The 14,087-nt window shown below is 48.0% G+C and overlaps 1 protein-coding gene across 1 annotated transcript in view; it reads right to left on the bottom strand.

Annotated features, from left to right (window-relative positions):
• ehbp1 (EH domain binding protein 1) overlaps positions 1 to 14,087 on the bottom strand; it is a 421,276-nt gene that overhangs the window by 151,762 nt on the left and 255,427 nt on the right. Inside the window, 4 exon segments of the mRNA XM_052513761.1 lie at positions 4,954 to 5,100; positions 5,314 to 5,349; positions 11,639 to 11,861; positions 11,864 to 12,522. Of these exon segments, the coding sequence (XP_052369721.1) occupies positions 4,954 to 5,100; positions 5,314 to 5,349; positions 11,639 to 11,861; positions 11,864 to 12,522 (1,065 nt within the window).

Here is a 14,087-nt window from a genome sequence, read left to right as displayed (position 1 = left end):
TCCTGAAAAGAGCCTGAGCAGAAGTTAATAAGGAAGGATCCTTGAGGAGGCCCTCAACTGCCCGCTCACAATCCTGCCTTTGTCACCAGTTACACAGAGCAGGAGGGGGAGGCGTGGAGGAGGAGGGGGAGGTGTGGAGGAGGAAGGGGAGGTGTGGAGGAGAAGGCGTGGAGGAGGAGGGGGAGGCGTGGAGGAGGAGGGGGAGGTGTGGAGGAGGAAGGGGAGGTGTGGAGGAGAAGGCGTGGAGGAGGAGGGGGAGGCGTGGAGGAGGAGGAGGCGAGGAGCAGGAGGAGGTGGCGAGGAGCAGGAAGGGGAGGCGTGGAGTAGGAGGGGGAGGCGTGGAGCAGGTAGGGGAGGCGTGGAGGAGGAGGGGGAGGCGTGGAGGAGGAGGGGGAGGCGTGGAGGAGGAGGCGTGGAGGAGGAGGGGGAGGCGCGGAGGAGGAGGGGGAGGCGTGGAGGAGGAGGAGGCGTGGAGGAGGAGGGGGAGGCGTGGAGGAGGAGGAGGCGTGGAGGAGGAGGAGGCGTGGAGCAGGAGGGGGAGGCGTGGAGGAGGAGGCGTGGAGGAGGAGGGGAAGGCGTGAAGGAGGAGGAGGCGTGGAGCAGGAGGGGAAGGAAGGAGGGGGAGGCGTGGAGCAGGACGGGGAGTTGTGGAGCAGGTGGCGTGGAGGAGGAGGGGGAGGCGTGGAGGAGGGGGGAGGCGTGGAGGAGGAGGAGGCGTGGAGCAGGAGGGGAAGGAAGGAGGGGGGGGCGTGGAGCAGGAGGGGGAGTTGTGGAGCAGGTGGCGTGGAGGAGGAGGGGTGGAGGAGGAGGGGAGGGTTGGAGCAGGAGGGGGAGGGGAGGCGTGGAGCAGGAAGGGGAGCTGTGGAGCAGGAGGGGGAGGCGTGGAGCAGGAGGGGGAGGCGTGGAGCAGGAAGGGGAGGCGTGGAGGAGGAGGGGGAGGGGTGGAGCAGGAGGGAGCGGAGGCGTGGAGCAGGAGGGGGAGGCGTGGAGGATGAGGGGGAGGCGTGGAGGAGGAGGGGGAGGCGTGGAGCAGGAGGGGGGGACATGGAGCAGGAGGGGGAGGCGTGGAGGAGGGGGAGCATGGAGCAGGAGGGGGAGGCGTGGGGAAAAGAGCATCTCTGTCAAATGTGGGAGCAGGAAGGAGGGAGCCGTTTGGAAATGGCTTTTCAGTGTCACAAGGTAAAGGAGGTGTCATTGAAACAGAGCGAGAGAGAGATGGAGGAAGGGAGAGAGAAGAGGACAAAGCAGTGTGGAGTGGAGGGGAAGGAGAGGTATAGAATGTTCTCTCACTACATGACATGAGAAGTAGAGTCAGCAAAGTGGCCAAGCTCGAAAAGGATGAAGGTTCCACTCTGTGGATTCTCTTCTTCTGTCCATTTAGGGCTTTCTGACACAGTTCACTGTACTGAGAACAGTCCCAATGACAGCCCTGTCACAGACTCACTCTGCCTACAACACACACACACTGACGGACACACACACCATGACTTCTAGTCCCTTTACCCCTACCTACCTACAGTATACTGCTGTTACTGTCTATTATCTATCCTTTACCCCTACCTACATTATACTGCTGTTACTGTCTATTATCTATCCTTTACCCCTACCTACATTATACTGCTGTTACTGTCTATTATCTATCCTTTACCCCTACCTACATTATACTGCTGTTACTGTCTATTATCTATCCTTTACCCCTACCTACATTATACTGCTGTTACTGTCTATTATCTATCCTTTACCCCTACCTATATGTTCATAGCTACCTCAATTACCTTGTACCCCTGCTCATGGACTCAGTACTGGTACTTCCTGTATATAGCCATGTTATTACCTGGTACTTCCTGTATACAGCCATGGTATTACCTGGTACTTCCTGTATATAGTCATGCGGTCTCTCCTTCACTGCAGCCGAGGTGAGTAAGACATTTAAACGTGTTAACCCTCGCAAGGCTGCAGGCCCAGACGGCATCCCTAGCCGCGCCCTCAGAGCATGGGCAGACCAGCTGGCCGGTGTGTTTACGGACATTGTCGGACATATTCAATCAATCAATCCCTATACCAGTCTGCTGTTCCCACATGCTTCAAGAGGGCCACCATTGTTCCTGTTCCCAAGAAAGCTAAGGTAACAGAGCTAAACGACTACCGCCCCGTAGCACTCACTTCCGTCATCATGAAGTGCTTTGAGAGACTAGTCAAGGACCATATCACCTCCACCCTACCTGACACCCTAGACCCACTCCAATTTGCTTACCGCCCAAATAGGTCCACAGACGATGCAATCTCAACCACACTGCACACTGCCCTAACCCATCTGGACAAGAGGAATACCTATGTGAGAATGCTGTTCATCGACTACAGCTCGGCATTCAACACCATAGTACCCTCCAAGCTCGTCATCAAGCTCGAGACCCTGGGTCTCAACCCCGCCCTGTGCAACTGGGTACTGGACTTTCTGACGGGCCGCCCCCAGGTGGTGAGGGTAGGCAACAACATCTCCTCCCCGCTGATCGTCAACACGGGGGCCCCACAAGGGTGCGTTCTGAGCCCTCTCCTGTACTACCTGTTCACCCACGACTGCGTGGCCACGCACGCCTCCAACTCAATCATCAAGTTTGCGGACGACACAACAGTGGTAGGCTTGATTACCAACAACGACGAGACGGCCTACAGGGAGGAGGTGAGGGCCCTCGGAGTGTGGTGTCAGGAAAATAACCTCACACTCAACGTCAACAAAACTAAGGAGATGATTGTGGACTTCAGGAAACAGCAGAGGGAACACCCCCCTATCCACATCGATGGAACAGTAGTGGAGAGGGTAGCAAGTTTTAAGTTCCTCGGCATACACATCACAGACAAACTGAATTGGTCCACTCACACAGACAGCATCGTGAAGAAGGCGCAGCAGCGCCTCTTCAACCTCAGGAGGCTGAAGAAATTCGGCTTTTCACCAAAAGCACTCACAAACTTCTACAGATGCACAATCGAGAGCATCCTGGCGGGCTGTATCACCGCCTGGTACGGCAACTGCTCCGCCCTCAACCGTAAGGCTCTCCAGAGGGTAGTGAGGTCTGCACAACGCATCACCGGGGGCAAACTACCTGCCCTCCAGGACACCTACACCACCCGATGTTACAGGAAGGCCATAAAGATCATCAAGGACATCAACCACCCGAACCACTGCCTGTTCACCCCGCTATCATCCAGAAGGCGAGGTCAGTACAGGTGCATCAAAGCTGGGACCGAGAGACTGAAAAACAGCTTCTATCTCAAGGCCATCAGACTGTTAAACAGCCACCACTAACATTGAGTGGCTGCTGCCAACACACTGACACTGACTCAACTCCAGCCACTTTAATAATGGGAATTGATGGGAAATGATGTAAATATATCACTAGCCACTTTAAACAATGCTACCTTATATAATGTTACTTACCCTACATTATTCATCTCATATGCATACGTATATACTATACTCTACATCATCGACTGCATCCTTATGTAATACATGTATCACTAGCCACTAACTATGCCACTTTGTTTACATACTCATCTCATATGTATATACTGTACTCAATACCATCTACTGTATCTTGCCTATGCTGCCCTGTACCATCACTCATTCATATATCCTTATGTACATATTCTTTATCCCCTTACACTGTGTATAAGACAGTAGTTTTGGAATTGTTAGTTAGATTACTTGTTGGTTATTACTGTGTTGTCGGAATTAGAAGCACAAGCATTTCGCTACACTCGCATTAACATCTGCTAACCATGTGTATGTGACAAATAAAATTTGATTTGATTTATTATCTGGTACTTCCTGTATATAGCCATGTTATTATCTGGTACTTCATGTATACAGCCATGGTATTACCTGGTACTTCCTGTATATAGTCATGTTATTACCTGGTACTCCCTGTATATAGTCATGTTATTATCTGGTACTTCCTGTATACAGCCATGCTATTACCTGGTACTTCCTGTATATAGCCATGTTATTACCTGGTACTTCCTGTATATAGTCATGTTATTATCTGGTACTTCCTGTATATAGCCATGTTATTACCTGGTACTTCCTGTATATAGTCATGTTATTACCTGGTACTTCCTGTATATAGTCATGTTATTATCTGGTACTTCCTGTATACAGCCATGCTATTACCTGGTACTTCCTGTATATAGCCATGTTATTACCTGGTACTTCCTGTATATAGTCATGTAATTACCTGGTAGTTCTTGTATATAGTCATGTTATTACCTGGTACTTCCTGTATATAGTCATGTAATTACCTGGTACTTCTTGTATATAGTCATGTTATTACCTGGTACTTCCTGTATATAGTCATGTATTACCTGGTACTTCCTGTATATAGTCATGTAATTACCTGGTACTTCCTGTATATAGTCATGTTATTACCTGGTACTTCCTGTATATAGTCATGTAATTACCTGGTAGTTCTTGTATATAGTCATGTTATTACCTGGTACTTCCTGTATATAGTCATGTAATTAATACTTGTTATTCATTATACACCGTGTATTTATTCCTTGTGTCTCTAGTTCTAGTTTGATTCTTTAACTCTGCATTGTTGTAAAATAACCCATTAGGAAGTAGTTCACTGTTCGTCTACACCTGTTGTTTACCAAGCATGTGACCAAGAACATTTGATTTGAAGTGTCTCAAAACTAACACCCACATAAAAGAACAGGAGCACACAACTCTCATTGTTGTAAAATAACCCAAGTCTCTCTCTCTCACACACACACCAGAACATTTGATCTCACTAACACACACACACACACAAACACACTCCAGGTCACCACTCCACACACACACACACACACACACACACACACACACACACACACACACACACACACACACACACACACACACACACACACACACACACACACACACACACTCCAAGTCAAACACACACTTACGTCAGTGACTTGTGGTGTTTTAACTGGGACTGAGTTAGTTGAACTGGCTGTGTGCTTGCTGCCGGCCTTCATGGCAGCATCCCGCCGGGCCTGCTCCAGGAGAAGCCTGGCTCTTTCCTTCAGCTCTTCCTGCCGAGACTGCACCTTCTGTGGGGGAGAGACGAGAGACACGGGGGGTGGGGTGGAGGTCAGGGAGAGTAACTAAGACAACTACATGGTTCTGTTGTAATACTTTATAAATTCTGTCCTCATCCTCCATCTGTCAGGGTTAGATTTACACACAGCCTTACTGAGACACATCCCTGACATGACTCTCTCTCTACCTCACTCTTTCTTTCTATCTCTCTCACACACACTCACCTTTTCCACTGGGGAGCTGGGGACGGGCATTGGCTCCTGAGAGAGAGAGGAGAGAGGAGAAAGGAGAGAGAGAGGAGAGAGAGAGAGAGAGACAGAGAGGAGAGAGGAGATAGACAGAGAGGAGAGAGGAGAGAGAGAGGAGAGAGACAGAGAGGAGAAAGACAGAGAGGAGAGAGAGGAGAGAGGAGAGAGAGAGAGAGAGAGAGAGAGAGAGAGAGAGAGAGAGAGAGAGAGAGAGAGAGAGAGAGAGAGATAGAGAGAGGAGAGACAGGAGAGAGAGAGGAGAGAGAGAGGAGAGAGAGAGGAGAGAGACAGAGAGAGAGAGGAGAGAGACAGAGAGAGGAGACAGAGAGAGAGAGAGAGAGAGAGAGAGAGAGAGAGAGAGAGAGAGAGAGAGAGAGAGAGAGAGAGAGAGAGAGAGAGAGAGAGGAGAGCGAGAGGAGAGAGAGAGGAGAGAGAGAGGAGAGAGACAGAGAGGAGAGAAAGAGGAGAGAGAGAGGAGAGAGAGACAGAGAGAGAGAGAGGGAGAGAGAGAGAGAGAGAGAGAGAGGAGAGAGACAGAGGAGAGAGAGAGAGAGAGAGAGAGAGAGAGAGAGGAGAGAGAGAGAGGAGAGAGGAGAGAGAGAGAGAGAGAGGAGAAAGACAGAGAGAGAGAGAGAGAGAGAGAGAGAGAGAGAGACAGAGAGAGAGAGAGAGAGAGAGAGAATGAGGAAAAGGCGAGCAGTGTAATAAATGTAATGTAATCCACGAGATGATGGTCCATTTCAGCGAAGGGCCCTCCTCTCTACTGCAGTGTAAGTCTGCTTCCCTAATGGCACCCTGTTCCCTACATAGAACCCAATGGGCCCTGGTCAAAAGAAGGACCCTACATAGTGAATAGGCTCCCATTTGGGACCTACCCTACAGTATATGTGAGTGATATTGGTACAGGTGAAGGCTGTGGGATGACTATCTATCCTTAGTGTTGGAGTTACAGGGTCTGTGTCCCAAACGCCACTCGTTTCCTTACATAGTGCACTAGGGCCCATCCGACCGCTGGTTAAAAGTAGTGCACTACTTAGGGACTAGAGGTGTGATGTGGGACTGAGCCTCCCTGTCACTATCACCACAGACCTTTCTCATTACAGGGAGCTACGCAACGGTGAAGTAGTGGAGAGAAGGTGACAACCCAGGACGGACAGCGCTCACACACACACACACACACACACACGCACACATAAACACGCACACACATACATACGCACACACGTACATGAGCGAGCAAGCATAGCAACAAGCACACACACCAATATGCATGCACGACCACTTGCACACACACACGCACAGGCTCACACACACACAAACACCCATCTTTCCATTGCCTCCCTATCCACACGGCCATCTGCAGTAATCCACGGTGCAGAATAGACAGGGACAGGCATAAACCGCGGCTTGGAGCGCTGAACCCAACTAAGTCCATGTTTCAGAAACTAAGTCCACGGTTTAAATGGTTTAAAACCCAATGACAAGAAGCTTGTCCTCGCTGAAAAGCAAAGGCCTCTGTAATAATGGCTGACTACTACAAGGCAGGTTCATGTGAAGGCCTCTGTAATAATGGATGACTACTACAAGGCAGGTTCATGTGAAGGCCTCTGTAATAATCACTGACTACTACAAGGCAGGTTAATGTGAAGGCCTCTGTAATAATCACCGACTACTACAAGGCAGGTTCATGTGAAGGCCTCTGTAATAATGGCTGACTACTACAAGGCAGGTTCATGTGAAGGCATCTGTAATAATCACTGACTACTACAAGGCAGGTTAATGTGAAGGCCTCTGTAATAATCACCGACTACTACAAGGCAGGTTCATGTGAAGGCCTCTGTAATAATGGATGACTACTACAAGGCAGGTTCATGTGAAGGCCTCTGTAATAATGGCTGACTACTACAAGGCAGGTTCATGTGAAGGCCTCTGTAATAATGGCTGACTACTACAAGGCAGGTTCATGTGAAGGCCTCTGTAATAATGGATGACTACTACAAGGCAGGTTCATGTGAAGGCCTCTGTAATAATGGCTGACTACTACAAGGCAGGTTAATGTGAAGGCCTCTGTAATAATGGATGACTACTACAAGGCAGGTTCATTTAAGGCTACTGTAACTACTGACTACTACAAGGCAGGTTCATGTGAAGGCCTCTGTAATAATGGCTGTTCACTTCAAGGCAGGTTAATGTGAAGGCCCCTGTAATAATGGCTGACTACTACAAGGCAGGTTCCAGTTGAAGGCCTCTGTAATAATGGCTGACTACTACAAGGCAGGTTCATGGGAAGGCCTCTGTAATAATGGCTCTGATGACTACTAAACAAGGCAGGTTCATCCAAGGCCTCTGGCCTAATGGCTGACTACTACAAGGCAGGTTAATGTGAAGGCCTCTGTAATAATGGCTGACTACTACTGGCTCCCCAATGGTGGAACACCTCTGTAATAATGGCTGACTACTACAAGGCAGGTTCATGTGAAGGCATCTGTAATAATGGATGTCTTTAAAGGAAGGTTAAATTGAAGGCCTAAAGTAATATTCTCAAGGCAGATTAAAAGATTTAGGCCTCTGTAATAATGGCTGACTACTACAAGGCAGGTTCATGTGAAGGCATCTGTAATTATGGATGACTACTACAAGGCATGTTAATGTGAAGACCTCTGTAATATACTACAAGGCAGGTTAATGTGAAGGCCTCTGTAATAATGGCTGACTACTACAAGGCACGTTAATGTGAAGGCCTCTGTAATAATGGCTGACTACAAGGCAGGTTAATGTGAAGGCCTCTGTAATAATGGCTGACTACTACAAGGCAGGTTAATGTGAAGGCCTCTGTAATAATGGCTGACTACTACAAGGCAGGTTAATGTGAAGGCCTCTGTAATAATGGCTGACTACTACAAGGCAGGTTAATGTGAAGGCCTCTGTAATAATGGCTGACTACTACAAGGCAGGTTCATGTGAAGGCCTCTGTAATAATGGCTGACTACTACAAGGCAGGTTCATGTTTATTGGCCTCTGTAATAATGGATGACTACTACAAGGCAGGTTCATGAAAAGGCCTCTGGTCTTAATTTAAAGGCAGATTAATTGAAGGCCTCTGTAATAATGGATGACTACTACAAGGCAGGTTCATGTGAAGGCATCTGTAATAATGGATGACTACTACAAGGCAGGTTAAATTGAAGGCCTCTGTAATATACTACAAGGCAGATTAATGTGAAGGCCTCTGTAATAATGACTGACTACAAGTCAGGTTAATGTGGATCACCACCTCTGCTAATAATGACTGACTACTACCTCCCGGGGAAGGCTGGTTCCATGATCTCGAAGGCCTCTGTAATAATGGCCTGACTACTACAAGGCAGGTTCATGTGAAGGCCTCTGTAATATACTACATCAAGGCAGGTTCATGTGAAGGCCTGCTGTAATAATGGCTGACTACTACAAGGCAGGTTAATGTGAAGGCACTCTGTCATCTCCCGACTGACTACTGCAAGTCAGGTTAATGGCTGGGCCTCTGTAATAATGGCTGACTACTACAAGGCAGGTTAATGTGAAGGCCTCTGTAATGATGGCTGACTACTCCAAGGTGGTTCATGTGAAGGCCTCTGTAATATACTACAAGGCAGGTTAATGTGAAGGCCTCTGTAATAAGGCTGACTACTACAAGGCAGGTTAATGTGAAGGCCTACTGTAATAATGACTGACTACAAGGCAGGTTAAAACTGTGAAGGCCTCTGTAATAATGGCTGAACTACTACAAGGCAGGTTCATGTGAAGGCCTCTGTAATAATGGCTGACTACTACAAGGCATAATGTGAAGGCCTCTGTAATAATGGTGACTACTACAAGGCAGGTTCAGATGCAAGGGCTCTGTAATAATGGTATGACTACTACAAGGCAGGTTAATGTGAAGGCCTCTGTAATAATGACTGACTACAAGGCAGGTTAATGTGAAGGCCTCTGTAATAATGGCTGACTACTACAAGGCAGGTTAATGTGAAGGCCTCTGTTAATGGCTGACTACTACAAGGCAGGTTCATGGTTAAGGCCTCTGTAATAATGGCTGACTACTACAAGGCAGGTTAATGTTAGGCCTCTGTAATAATGACTGACTACAAGGCAGGTTTAATGTTAGGTTAGGCCTCTGTAATAAGTGGGTTGGTTACTACTAGCAAGGCAGGTTAATGTTAAGGCATTGGGTAATAATGGCTGACTACTACAAGGGGACAGGTTTTCACCTGTGAAAAGCCTCTGTAAAATGGCTGACTACTACCCAGGCAGGTTAATATAATTAGTAGATCTGGGATAAAAATGACTGAAACTTAAAAGGCAGGTTAATGAACTGAAATGGCCTCTGTAATACATGGCTGACTACCACCAGGCAGGTTAATTTGAAATGGCCTTTGTAATAATGGCTGACTACTTTTACAAGGCAGGTTCATGTTCCCTATGGCCTCTGTAATATACTACAAGGCAACAATTACAACTTTGAGTGTGAAGGCCTCTGTAATATATGGCTGACTACTACAAGGCAGGTTAATGTGAAATAATCTGTAATTTATGACTAAAAACAACCTGGCAGGTTAATGTAAAGGCCTCATTTGACATGTTTCTGAAACTACTACAATTTGGCAGGTTCATGTGAAGGCCTCTGTGAGCCATTGGTTTACTAACTAAAGGCAGGTTCATGGAAGGTCTTGTAATAATGGGGACTACTAACAAAACAAACATGTATTGTGTAACTGGCCTCTGTAATAATGGTGACTACTCACAAGGCAGGTTCATTTTTTGCTATTTCTGACTTTCGTATAAATCTTATCCTGTTTTGAGGCAGAACTGACCTCAGATTCCCCAGCTGCAAAGCCTTTTTGAAATCTGACATGGAAACAAAAAAGTGCTTTTTTTTGATGTTTTAAGATTAGTGATTTGATGGTTAAACATTTATAGTAATTTAATTTGAAGGTTGGTGCTCTGCATTAGGGTTAGCAGGTGGGACTGTTAGGGTTAGGCATTAGGGTTAGCAGTGTGGTTAAGGTTAGGATTAGTCATTAGGGTTAGAAGTGTGGTTAGGGTTAGGCATTAGGGTTAGCAGTGTGGTTAAGATTAGGATTAGGCATTAGGGTTAACAGTGTGGTTAAGATTAGGATTAGGCATTAGGGTTAGCAGTGTGGTTAAGGTTAGGGTTAGGCATTGTGGTTAAGATTAGGATTAGGCATTAGGGTTAGCAGTGTGGTTAAGGTTAGGCATTAGGGTTAGACATGTAGTTAAGGTTAGGCATTAGGGTTAGCAGTGTGGTTAAGGTTAGGCATTAGGGTTAGACATGTAGTTAAGGTTAGGCATTAGGGTTAGCAGTGTGGTTAAGGTTAGGCATTAGGGTTAGACATGTAGTTAAGGTTAGGCATTAGGGTTAGCAGTGTGGTTAAGAATAGGTTGACTATGATTTGATGACTATGAGGCTGTGCCAGCTAGTGGCCACTCTGCAGAGCTGAACAAGGTTCAACCTGCTACAATCTGGTCACGCTGGAAATAACGGAAATCTGGAGTTTTCCAAGTCGGACCACAAAGCCTTGACAGCGATGCTAATCATTTAATATACAGCTGTGACGTAGACGTGGCATTGCGACTGCAGTGACCTCCACCGCGACCTTTCAAGGTGTTAAACGGTGTTATGATCGAGGGGTTAAGGCAGGCAGACAGGCGTGTGTGTGTGTGACTGCGAGAACGGAGGCGTGTCCTGTGAAGCGTATCCACGCAGCCAGAGCACAACCTGCCATCACACAGCGGGATGAGAAATATAATGAAAAATATAATGAAATGTCAAAAGAGCTTGTGGGATGTTTGGGTAATGTTAGCGCCTCTCCCTCCACCTGACGGCTGCTCGGGCCCACGGTGACAACATCTGAAACGGGATGGGAAGCAGCAGTTTTCTCCGTAGCAGAAATCCATCAGAAGCACCACATGCTGTTTGACTGGATCGGTGTTGAAGCTGCACTGTTACTACCTTCATCAGGCTGTAGCTTCGGACAAGACCACCTGATTACACTGATCACCGACGGGAAGGTGAGTCGTTTAATTAAGGTGCGGCAGGGATGAAATAAACGCGTGGAGGTGAAGAAAGAACCGTCGTTAGTGTGTTGACCTGTTAAGAGTCAGAGTGTCTACAGCTGGTGTCCTTAAAGGTCTCATTAAGACCAAACACTGTTTGAACCTGAGATATAATTCATCAGTCAATCAGTCAATCAATCAATCAATGAAATCAATCATATCAAATCAGTAGGAATGTCTAGACATTTACCTGTTTAGTGGGCGTGTCAGCGTGGTTGTTAGGGGTGGGGTCGCTGCAGTCGGAGGCGGTCTCAGACTCAGAGTGACGGAGGCTGGCCCTCTTCTTCTTGATGAGGTCAGCATCACGGTTGTAGGAGAAGCCCAGCTTGTGGGAGGAGGGAGACGAGGCCCCTACAGAGGCTCCTTGCCGTGTAGGGGACCCGGAATCTAAGGCCCCGTTGTCCGGGGCTCCATCCCTCATCCCTTCCTGCTGCCTCGTGTCCCTCTCCGTCCCTCTCTCCGTCTCCCTCTCCGTCCCTCTCTCCGTCCCTCTCTCCGTCCCTCTCTCCGTCCCTCTCTCGATCCCTCTCTCCATCCCTCTATCCGTCCCTCTCTCCGTCTCCCTCTCCGTCTCCCTCTCCGTCCCTCCCTCTCCATCCCTCTCTCCATCCCTCTCTCCATCCCCCTCTCCGTCCCTCTCTCCATCCCTCTCTCCGTCCTCAGAGGGAGCTGGCTCAGGTCCAGGGTGACTGCCTTCAGGGGTAGTTGTAGTTGACGACGATCGTCTCCCAGAGGTGTGGTGGCAAGGGAGCGAGGCGCGGCTCTGGGGTGGGAGGACTCTGTGGCGGTGGGGGATAGAGCCGCACGGGGCAAGGGGAGGGGGGGCGAGCTGGGGGAGGAGGGGGACACCCCAAAGTCAGGGAGGGAGAAAGATACAGTCTCACTCTTCCTCACCACCTCCATCTCCTCCTCCTCTTTCCCCACGGCTCCATTGCTGGCGCTAGCGCCGTTAGCTCCGATGCTAACGTCCCCACTGGATCCAGTGGTCTGGGCATTAGCGTCACTGACGTTTAGCTCAGCATAGAACTTGTCCTGGCCGATAGAGGCGTTGGTGTCTGTCTCGAAGTCTCCCACCTTTAATGACAAGAATAATAATAACATTTTAATTTAGTTGTATAACTCTTTCTCACAAACCCCCCAACTAATATGAGTTTCGCTGGGACACAGCGAGTCAAACATCCTCCCCCCCAACTAATATGAGTTTCGCTGGGACACAGCGAGTCAAACATCCTCCCCCAGGCTGGGAACTAGTTGTTGAAAGTCACTGAATCAAAATAAATAAAGACATCCTGATGACCTCACACGGTGACATTTACTCAGGAGAACCTGATGACCTCACACGGTGACATTTGCTCAGGAGAACCTGATGACCTCACACGGTGACATTTACTCAGGAGAACCTGATGACCTCGCACGGTGACATTTACTCAGGAGAACCTGATGACCTCACACGGTGACATTTACTCAGGAGAACCTGATGACCTCACACGGGGACATTTACTCAGGAGAACCTGATGACCTCACACGGTGACATTTACTCAGGAGAACCTGATGACCTCACACGGGGACATTTACTCAGGAGAACCTGATGACCTCACACGGTGACATTTGCTTAGGGGTCCCTGATGACCTCACATGGGGACATTTACTCAGGAGAACCTGATGACCTCACACGGTGACATTTACTCAGGAGAACCTGATGACCTCAAACGGGGACATTTGCTTAGGGGTCCCTGATGACATCACACGGGGACATTTGCTCAGAGACCCTGATGACCTCACATGGGGACATTTGCTCAGGAGACCCTGATGACCTCACACGGGGGACATTTGCTCAGAGACCCTGATGACCTCACACAGGGACTTTTGCTCAGAGACCCTGATGACCTCACACGGGGACATTTGCTCAGGGGACCCTGATGACCTCACACAGGGACATTTGCTCAGGGGACCCTGATGACCTCACACAGGGACATTTTCTCATTTCTTCTCTTTGACAACAGAACTTAGAAAAAAGCAGTTTCCCCATAGAGTATAGAAACAGTGGTGCTGGAGATGAATACGAGGTTTAACAGGAGAAGTGGCCCCATAGTATGTATTACTACAGAACATCAACAGACCCACCTTGTATGTATACAGAACATCAACAGACCCACCTTGTATGTTTTACTACAGAACATCAACAGACCCACCTTGTATGTATTACTACAGAACATCAACAGACCCACCTTGTATGTTTTACTACAGAACATCAACAGACCCACCTTGTATGTATACAGAACATCAACAGACCCACCTTGTATGTTTTACTACAGAACATCAACAGACCCACCTTGTATGTACAGAACATCAACATACCCACCTTGTATGTATTAGTACAGAACATCAACAGACCCACCTTGTATGTTTTGTATGTACAGAACATCAACAACAGAACATCAACAGACCCACCTTGTATGTTTTACTACAGAACATCAACAGACCCACCTTGTATGTATACAACAGACCCACCTTGTATGTATTACTACAGAACATCAACAGACCCACCTTGTATGTATTACACAGAACATCAACAGACCCACCTTGTATGTATTACTACAGAACATCAACAGACCCACCTTGTATGTTTTACTACAGAA

Source organism: Oncorhynchus keta, unplaced genomic scaffold, assembly GCF_023373465.1.
Source record: "Oncorhynchus keta strain PuntledgeMale-10-30-2019 unplaced genomic scaffold, Oket_V2 Un_scaffold_139_pilon_pilon, whole genome shotgun sequence".
NCBI classification, from domain to species: domain Eukaryota; kingdom Metazoa; phylum Chordata; class Actinopteri; order Salmoniformes; family Salmonidae; genus Oncorhynchus; species Oncorhynchus keta.
The sequence above is the reverse complement of the archived record's forward strand: the minus strand, read 5'-3'. Positions and strand labels throughout refer to the sequence as shown.